The sequence below is a fragment of the Glycine soja genome, chromosome 1 (genome assembly GCF_004193775.1).
Source record: "Glycine soja cultivar W05 chromosome 1, ASM419377v2, whole genome shotgun sequence".
In the NCBI taxonomy this organism is placed as follows: domain Eukaryota; kingdom Viridiplantae; phylum Streptophyta; class Magnoliopsida; order Fabales; family Fabaceae; genus Glycine; species Glycine soja.
Window position 1 is genome coordinate 37,795,973 of NC_041002.1, and position 10,646 is coordinate 37,806,618.

The 10,646-nt window shown below is 33.2% G+C and overlaps 1 protein-coding gene across 1 annotated transcript; it reads right to left on the reverse strand.

Moving 5' to 3' along the window:
- Positions 1-369: 369 nt before the first annotated feature.
- LOC114371598 lies at positions 370-7,394 on the reverse strand. Its single transcript, XM_028328998.1, has 2 exons — positions 7,251-7,394; positions 370-654 (listed from the first exon to the last, which is right to left on the reverse strand). The coding sequence occupies exons 1-2, from the start codon at positions 7,392-7,394 to the stop codon at positions 370-372; spliced, it is 429 nt and encodes a 142-aa protein (XP_028184799.1).
- Positions 7,395-10,646: the final 3,252 nt, after the last annotated feature.

The window sequence follows — 10,646 nt, forward strand, 5'->3', positions numbered from 1 at the left end:
AAGGTCTTGATCAAGCGTTTGAAGATGAAAGGCCGGCTTCTATGAATGAAACCGAGTGGACAAAGATCCATAGGAGAGCTATGAGCACGATTTGGTTAGCTCTTGCTCCCGAGATAAAACATAATGTGTTGAAGAAGACAATACTGAAGACCTTGTGGGAGAAACTCGATAATATCTATGTGTCAAATTCGCTAACCAACCGCCTTTGTTTGAAAATGGAGTTGTATCAACTCAAAATGGAGATAGGAGGAGATCTCCATGACCACATCAACAAGTTCAATCAGCTAGTAAGCCAATTATTGAATGCAAATGATAAACTCTCCGATGAGGAGCAAACATTGTTGTTGTTGGCCTCACTACCAAGGTCCTTCAAAGCTTTGATTCAAACGTTGCTTGTGGGAATATAAACTTTGAATTGCTACCAATGCTTTCACTGTTCACATCTTTGATCTTTTCAACCTCTTCCTCCTTGGCTTTTGCCTTTTCAATAGGTGCCTTATATCCAAGGTTCTTAAAGAATAGCCCTTCATTTCGATCCCTCTCCATCTGGCACTCAAACTCCACTATTTTGTTTTCACTCTCTTCAATCTCTAGTCTATTAAGTTCAATAGATTCCTCGAATTCTAGCATTTGGCTCTCTATGTTTGCTATTATCTGTTAATCATAAATGAGTGTAAAAGGGTCATTTTTGAAGTAAATTTTACTTGAATATATATTCTTTGGCATGTAAATTGAACTATGTAGTATTATTGAGGTCTATTGTTTTATTCAAGATCTTAATTTTTTAATTGAATTTTTCACTGGAGATTATTTATTGTTATTTACTTTGCAAGGATAATTTTATATTGCTATTAAATTATCTTATTCTAGCTTATAATAATTTTTTTAATAATTTTTAATCCCTCTAATTTGAATTGTTTGGTGTTTGATCTCCTATCAATTTTCTTTTACCTAAATTGTTCAAATTTCTCAATCTTTACACATTAAATTGATTAAATTGTTTTCCTATCAAAACTCATCAATCAAACACATGTCTTTATCTAAAATGTAAAAGAAATCTTAAAAACCCATTCTTCAAACTAAATAGGTAAAGTATTTTTCTCCCTCAAAATATTTGTTTTAGTCCCTATAAAAATGTTATCGGTTTTAGTCCTTACATTTAAACAAAAATACTTGTTTTTAGTTCTTAATGAGACTAAAACTACATCACTTTTTTTCTTCAAAATATAGAGTAAAAACATGTACAATCTATTTATGATATGTAAAAGCTAAACTCCTTACTATTACACTGTCACATTACACAATTGATGTTTTGGAGGAAGGAGAACATTCTTCTATTGTGTTTATTACTTCTCTTCCCCCCCCCCCCCCCCCCTTATTCAGTGTTACTCACAACATAACAAAATCGTATACCAAAATAGTGAATATATTATCTTTATTTTATCATTAATTATAATTTTTTTAAATAATAATTTTGTATAATTAATTAATATATATTTCTTTATACAATAAAATGTAATATAAAATATTATATTTTCACATCTCCTTTTTAATACGTTATTTTCATAAATGAAGTTATTAAAGTTATTTTACAGACAAACATAACCTCAAAAAAAAAAAATCTTTTCTTTTCTTACTACTTTTTTTCTTTATATATATATATATATATATATATATATATATATATATATATATACATAGATATAGATAATTCAACAAAAAAATATGAATAACTAGATAAATGTATGATTAAATTGTACTTAATATTTACTATTGTCATATGTCATTTCACAATGAAAATTGAAATTATTTTTCTAAATTTAATTTTTATATTAAGTTTTAAATATGTATAATATATATATATATATATATATATATATGATCTTTAAATAACATTTAAATAAAAATTGATACATAATTTTCTATCTCTTTATTTTTAAATTAGCATGTTTATTTTATTTCATATCTATTTATTTATTTGAGATATTTTTTTACTATCTTAAGTATTGTTTTTAATTCAACTTATTTAATAAATAAATAACTCTAATTCAATTAAGTATATATCATACTTTTTTCTTACAATAATTTTTTTTATATTTTATTTACTACTATAGTTTTAATTTACTAACAATTGTATTTTAATAATTGTTTTTGAGATGAGTATTCAATCAACTCAACTTCAAGTATAAAGATCTATATCAACCTCGACAATCTTGATTTTGTAAAATTTAAGATAGGGTAAAATGAACTTTCTTCTTTTATTTTATTTTATTATACACATTTTGTAACATTTAACAAAAAAAATCGTTAGTTTATTCTAATTCTTTGATTGATGCAGTTAAAAAATTATAAATTTTATTCTAAATAACTACTTTACAAGAAAAAAAATGGAGCAACATCACATGAATGTTAACCTACCATGACCTTCATATTCGTAATATTCATGATACTTGATTTTTTCCTTAGTTTTAACATATATAAAATAATAAGATAGTGTATTCATAATTCATGCAACAATCAATGAGATCGACGATACGTTTGGTTAAAATTATGTTGCATGTGAGAGATGCCATAAGAAAGTTACAAAAGAGAGACACTTGTAGAGAATGCAAACAACTATCTAAGTACTCAACAACAAGGTTTAATATTTGTATATAATGAATTATTTTAATAACATAATTACATAAATATTACAATTTTTAAAATCTTTTTTAGGTTCAGGATACAATTGAAAAGTCTTGATGACACGTGTAGCAACATTCACAACAACATGTGAACTCCTTCACACCCAAAATGCAAATAAGGCTGACATACCCCCAATATTGTATGCCTTTTGCAAACACACTTTTATAATTTTGGAATCAAACTCACAACTTGAAGGAAGGATTTCAAATCTATACTATCACAAAGACTTTTATCCCAAAAAATATCATTTAGCATGATCCTCTCCTCAAAGAATTTATTTGTAATATATAAAAGCTAAGCTACTTCCTATTACGTTGCCACGTTAGCACAATTGAAGGATCAAACGAATAGAAAAGAAGTAGGATATACAAAAGAAGAACAATATTATATGCAAGTTATGGAATTGCAGAAAAAATAATTGTAATTAAAAGCTTAAAACTGAAATAAAATCATAAAAGAAAACTGAAACGGCGGTAGTTTGCATTGGATCAGTAAGGAGGGAGAAAGGAAGAAACTGAAATGACGGTAGTCTGCATTGGATCAGTAAGGAGGGAGAAGGGAAGAAAGACAAAGAAAACTGCAAGTTTATTTGAAAAGAAAGAAAAGCTTACAAAGATTGTTTCTCAGAGCTTCCCTCCCTAACCTCTTTTTGAACTATCTGTAAAAAAATGGTTGTCTCACAATGTGTTCAATGACTCCTTTTATAGAATTGAAAAATATTGTAGCTACAGTTTAGGTTATCTAAACCGAAACTATTTCTACAGTACATGTTTACAATAAAAATTTAATCTTTGGCTAAATTAATACCAAAACAGCCATCTTCATTCTGGTAAAAATCATCTGAAGAGTGTGTTGACTTGGCGTCTTCTTTATTTGATGAAGAATCTTCTTCATCTTGGTCTTGAAGTAGTTGAAGAACTTCTTTTAAGTTCTTGGTCAGATGTTCCTTTGACTTTGATCCTACTAGGAAAATCGCTAGCTTGGATTTCTGATTAAGAAACAATGAAGTATCTATATCAACTATCTTAAGAAACTTTGGATGAGCTTTGAACCAAATTTTAACCTTATCTAGTTCTGCTTTGGTTGCGTCAAATTGGTTCCACCACTTTACAAAGACATGTCTTTGGAAAGATGGAAGTTGCTTGTTATTTTTTGTTTTGCTGTATCTGTATTGTCGGTAGGAAGAGTTTTGTATCATGGGTTTCTCTTATCAGGTCAAAATCTCTTTTGTCTGAATATGAGAAAAAGCATTGATATCCCTGTGTTTGTGCTCTCATGAGGCTGTATTGGTACTGTATGTTGCCCTGCACATCCCAGGTCTCATATTCTTCATTGAGCAGATAGGGAAAGTCCTTGTTGTCTTTTTGGTAAGACTTTCATAACATGAGAGGGGTAATTTTATGCGGAAAAATTGCTCAGGCAGGTTACAATTTTGATGGAAATATAGTCCATCATTTTTGCGATTTTATGGCTTCATTTATAGATGGATTAAACCCCTCAGATCTGTTTGAGGGAGTGATCAGAATTGATTATAGACATCCATAGTCCAGAAGACTTTTTGCAGTGATTGTCAAGTCTTCATATTCGTTAGACATCCATAGGCTCTGGCTCGAGGGCCTTCTTTATCTTATTGATATTAGTGATATTTAATTCAAGGACTTTTTCTGCTTCTTCCCTAGAATAAAATCCTTTATAGGTTGGGCTTTGAATACCCTTCTTTGCCAAGTAAAGGTCTTTAAAGTTGGTGTAAACACCTTTATGAGGTCCCGATAATAGGACAAAAACTGTATAACCTTTCCTAGAAGGAGAGGCTATTGTGAGGAGAGGAACTCCTTGATTATTGTTATGAAGAAATTGTATAAGACACAAATTATGCCCTTATTCACAGAATAAACGAATTGCTCATTATTGTTTGTGTCTTGGAATATTCCAAATATTGTCAATAAGACAATTGAGTTTATCATTGATAGCTTTTCTACTAGGGTAGTGAAACTCATTTGTGAGTACTGGCAATTCTTGATTGCTGAATTTCATTTTGTGTTTTATATTTTGGTAAGAGACCTTGGAGGGCTTCATCTTGTTGAATTCCTGTAAAACGAGAAAGAATATCAGCAACAACATTCTTAGCTCCTTTTATATGTTCAAAGTTTATCTTTATTCCGTTATGATAAACATATTCTTGGAATAAAAGTCATCTTTTGTGAGGCTTTTTATCAATATTTATTTGTTGGCTACCATAAGCTACTATTACTTCACAATCTGTTTTTATGGTGATTTCACTTTTATTAATAAGGAAGAGTTTAAATCCTTCTAGAGCGTTTATCACAACAACAACTTCATAATCTGTAGAAGTTGAGTATACCTGTGGTTTCATGTGGTATTTTCCTGATGCATACCTAATGATCTCTTCGTCATGCATTTTTTCATATTTATTTTTCTTTTTCTTTAGGATGGCTCCCCATCATAGCTCGCAACCATCACATTCATTAACTAGATAATCAGAATTGAGTGGAAGAGATAAATATGGCAAATTATTGACCATTTCTTTTATTTTATGGACTAGTTTTATATCCTCTGTATTGAATTTCCTTTGTCGAGTTAAGGAGGTCTTGTTGTAAAGAGAAGCTGTATATTTTCCTAAATCTTTAATAAAATTTCTCGCATAATTAAGCAAGCCTAAAAAGGCTCTTAGGATTTTTATATCTTCCATTTTGTCTGGAAAACTAAGGATTTTTTGGGAAATGTGAGGCTGAAGCCTTATTTTCGCATTCCCTATTTCTGTTCCTAGGAACGAAATGTGAGTCTTACAAATTTCCATTTTTGACTTTGAAGTAATTAAGCCAAAATTTTCAAATAAGTGAAGAACTTGTTTAAGATGCAGATAATGTTCTTCCTTAGTTTTTGAAAAAAAACAAGTACATTGTCAATATATGTACACGTGAATTCTTTATAATTTCCAAAAATGTTATCCATTTTACCTTGGAAAATTTGTGATGCATTTTTTAATCCAAAAGACATTACATTCCATTCAAATAATCCCTTTGGATAAGAAAAAACGATCCATTTTTCCGAGTCAGGATGCATTTTCACTTGATGAAATCCTGATTTTAAATCAAATTTTGAAAACCATTTGGCCTTTTGTATCCTATTTATTAATGCATCTTTAGAAGGAATAGTATAACCATCTATGTGAGTGTTATCATTAAGCCTTTTATAATTATAGACCATCCTAGTTTTTCCTCTTTTTTGTTCTGAGTGTTTATTAACAATAAAGGTAGGACTCCTATGAGGACTAATGCTAGGTTCTATAACTTTTAGGTCTAAAAGGGCTTTTATATGATTTTTACATTGTTCAAAATTTCCATATTGAATGTCTTTGGTTTTGATTATTAGATCGGGGTTTATGATGTCTAATTTACATATAACAGGATCTTTTTCCCAATATTTAGTGGGGTCTTCTCCTATTATACTTGTTTTATTTAACCATCTATAATCTTTTGTATATCAAAGGTTATGTATGGTTTTATTGATCTTAACAGAATTGTAATCACATTCTGCTATAAATAAATCATATTGTAGCTCAATTTCTGTTTTTATGCTATTTAAGATATTTTCTTGATAAGAATCTTGGGGTGTATCTAACGTACTTATTCTATCATAATGAAAGCAAGATTAAAAAGAAACAGAAATGATGACAGAGTCGAACAAAATCTATGAGGGGGAGGGAAGAAAAGAAACTGAAGCGGCAGTAGAGCCGCACAGGATCAGTCAAGAGGGAGAAAAGATATAAAAAGAAAACTTAAATTTTATTGAAATCGAAAGAAAAGCTTACAAAGATTTTTTCAATACAGAGCCTCTCTCTCTAAACCTGAAATTACTATCTGAAAGGGTGCCTCACAAATGACTCGAGGACTCCTTAAATAGACAAATAATTCTACTGTAGATACAGTGCTGGTTTCGTGACCGGAACTATTTATACAGAACAGGTAAATTGAAATTAATCATTATTTAGCGAAATACCAAAACAATCTTCCTCGTTTTGGTAGAAAGGATCATCATCTTCTGAAGAATTAGTATCTTTCTTCTTTGAGGAAGAACCTTCATCTTCTTCTTGTTGTAGAAGTTGTAAGACTTCTTTCAAATTCTTTGATAGATTTTCTTTTGAGCTGGAACTGACCAGGAATGAAACTAGTTGGGACTTCTAATTAAGGAATAAGGAAGTCTCAAGATCAACTACTTTTAATAGCTTTGGATGAGCTTTAAACCAAAGTTTGACCTGGTCTGGTTCAACCTTGAATGCATCGAACACAGAGTCCATACAATATTATGAATACACTCAGGATACAATATTATGAATACACTCCAACACATGACCATGGTAGCCACGGCATACCAGACATCCCATGAGTGTTTGGAGGAGGAAGCAGAAGGGAAGGACACACCAAGTCTTAGAGCTCTCTTGTGAAGAAATCCAAAGTTTGAGTCTCTCCGCTAGGGGAAACCCTCTTTTCTTAGCCATTCCCCCATTTCTTACTACTAGTCATCCAACCCTTTCTTCTATTAACCTCTGAAGTGTAAAGCTTCTCATGGCTATGAGAGGCTAAACCCCCACTCTGTTGGAGCCTTGTAGCCAAAGCCCTTGTAATGTAACTGCTTTTCTTATCTATTAATGCAATTTCAATTTCTATTGTCTCTTTTCTGTTCTTCATCTTTATTGTGTGGTTTGGCCATCCATGCATTTGTTTTTAGGGGTTATACATTGGGAAATGGTAATGTCTAAAGAAACGGGAAAGGACATCTCAACATTGCATTACTAGGGATAGACTGACTTTGTTATGCCTCTACATACATCTTTATACTTAACACTATTTATAATTCAATCTTTGCAAAGGGATTTGGGAGAGAGAATACATAAATTAGACTTTTCATCATGAGGGGTCAGGGTTAAGCATATTAGTAGATGTGGGTGGAAATTGGAAAGCAGTTAATAGAGAAAAACATTAATATTGCATCAAGGGTAGTTAGGCATGCTAGGCCCCAACATTATTATATTTTGAACTCACCTTTTTGTATTTAAATTATTATTTATTTTTCTTGTTATCTTTTCCTTTTCCCTTTTACCCTCAATTTTCATACTTACAATTTCTTTTTTCTTCTACTTCTTCTCTTGCTTACAAATTGGACATTTACCAACGCAAGTACAAACAAAGTCCCTGTGGACTTGACACTCAGTCTTCTGTTTTAATATTTACTACTTGTGATAAAATTGGTACACTTGTCAATTTGTTAACAAGTTTTTGGCGCTGTTGTCAAGGACTTTGGTTTTTGTACTTGGTTGTTTACATATCCCAATTTGAGAAGCAATCATTCTTTATTCTTTAATTTTTTATTCTCTTTTATCTTTTAATTTTTTTAATTTTAAAAAAATTCTTTATTTACCCTTATATTACTTAGTCTTTTTAAAAAAAGGAAAAAAAGAAAAAAATTATTTTTAGTTTTAATTTTTATTCTATGATAGCCTGCACGGTAGTTGTTTCTTTTGTGTATGTGAGGAAACAATCTTGTTCCTTTGGATCTAGAAACTGACGCAACCTACAGACGAAACAACACTGAAAGAAAAAAGAGAGAGCAACAAGAGGTGCAGATCAGTCAAGGAGAGTGAGGATCCTCATTTGAATTATCCTCAACCACTTTTGTGACTAGTCCACATCCTTTCTCTGAAGAACGCATCATGACAGAGGATTATCCACAAAGGATGACGCTAGAGGACTACTCTAGCTCTGCCATACCTCAGTACTTCACCAGCATAGCCAGATCATATATGCAAGCGGCCAACATCTCATATCCACATTCCCTCATCCAACTGATCTAGAGGAATCTATTTCACGGCCTATTGAGTGAAGATCCATATGCACATCTGGCCACATACATTGAGATCTGTAACATGGTGAAGATAACAAGAGTGCCAAAAGATGCCATCCACCTTATCTTATTCTCTTTTTCCTTGGCTAGTGAAGCAAAAAGATAGCTTTACTCGTTCAAGGGGAATAACTTGCGGACATGGGAATAGGTGGTGGAGAAGTTCCTGAAGAAGTACTTTCCAGAGTCCAAAACCGTTGAGGGAAAGGTGGAAATATCATCCTTCCACCAACACCCTGACGAATCGCTGAGTGAAGCACTTGACTGCTTTCATGGGTTACTTTGGAAGACTCTTACACATGGGTTCCGCGAGCCAGTTCAACTCAACATCTTCATTGATGGCTTGCAACCCCATTCCAAGCAACTCCTAGATGCCTCCGCCAGTGGGAAGATCAAGTTGAAGACTCCAGAAGAAGCCATGCAGCTGATAGAGAATATGGTAGCCAGTGATCATGCCATTCTCTGTGATTGAGCCTACACACCTACAAAGAAAAGCCTTCTTGAGTTCACTTCTCAAGATGCTATGTTAGCTCAAAACAAGCTCCTGACCAAGACCTTAGAGAATCTCACAACCACTCTGAGCAATTTTCCCCAACAACTACATGTAGTGCAGCCTCCTCCAGCCATGCGTAGTGGGGGATGCAACATTTGTGGGGGTGCTTATGAGTTAGGCTCATGCATGGTTCAAGACAACACAACCAACAAGGTCAACTACATGGGCAGTTAGAATTATCAAGGATTCCATCAAGGAGCACCACCGGAATTCTATTAGAGAGGTATTTTTTCGCAGGGCCAAGGTTGGAAATCCCATTAAGGAAATAACTTCAACCAAGGAGGTTCATCTCATCAACCTCCTAGCCAAGAGCTCAGCCGACAGGAGAAACCAACTAAGTTGGAAGAATTGTTGGTACAGTTCATGCAGAGTACCATGTCACACTATATGAGTACTGATGTAGCAATCAGGAATCTGGAGGTACATATAAGCCAACTAGCTAAGCAAATAGATGAATGGCCCACTGGGACCTTTGGGGTCAATATTGAGATGAATCTTAAAGAGGAGTGCAAGGTAATTTTCACTAGGAGGGAAAGTACTGAGAAGGAAAAGAAAATTGAGGAGGATGTTTGATGCAATCCTACCCCCAAGGGCATTGGATAAAAGACTCCAAGAAGATTAGGCCAAAGATGCAAGAGAAGACCCTAGGGTTCTCATGAGCCTTAGGGTAGATTTCGGGCCCATGGACTAAGTATGAGCCCACTTATCTTTGTACATATTAGATTAAGGTTCATTATTTTTGGGCCTTGTATTTAGGGCTCCATAATGTAGGTAGGCTACCCTAGAAATGTTGGATTTTTTAACCCTTGTATTTTAGGGTGCCTAGACTAGTTTTTGTATTAGGGGTAGTTTTGGAGGGGGAGGTGAGCATTTGCTTGCTACACCCCATTGCCACATCATATAGTCACACTTTGTGCATGTCCTTCATGCTTTACATGCCTTATGACACCTAAGCACACTGTGTGGAGAATCTTGGACTTGATCTTGGATTAGTGGGCTGAACCATAGCTAAAATTCACTAATCATAATTAGTGAAATTTTAGCTCCAAAATTTGGCTCCACAAATTCAATTTCAAATTCAAGTAAAATTTGAATAGAAATTCAAATTTCCCTCCAATTTTGTGTGACACTTAGGCTATAAATAGAGGCCATGTGTGTGCATTTTTTGAACTTTGATCATTTGAGAATTAAAATTCAAAGTTCAGACTTCTTTAGAGGCACTAAATTTCATGCTCTTCTCTTCCTTTCCCTTCATTCATCTTCTATTACCTTCAAGCTCTTATCCATGGCTTCCTATGGTGGTGAGCTTCTTCTAGACTCATCTTCTCCTTGTAGTGGCGTCTCCAATCATCCTTCTCCTTCTCCATTCCACTGCTATCAAACTATAAGAAGCAAAGGACTCCATTGATGAAGAAGATCCAAGGTCTACAAGCTCAAATGGAGCTACATCATGTGGTATCAAGAGCATGTTCATCTAGGTGATGTTCTT

Coding starts and splice junctions, on each gene's coding strand:
- LOC114371598 (XM_028328998.1), bottom strand. CDS start 7,394: ATGAAGAACAGAAAAGAGACAATAGAAATTGAAATTGCATTAATAGAT. Junction 655..7,250: donor AGAAGCTTTACACTTCAGAG/GTTAATAGAAGA, acceptor TATGATTAACAG/ATAATAGCAAACATAGAGAG.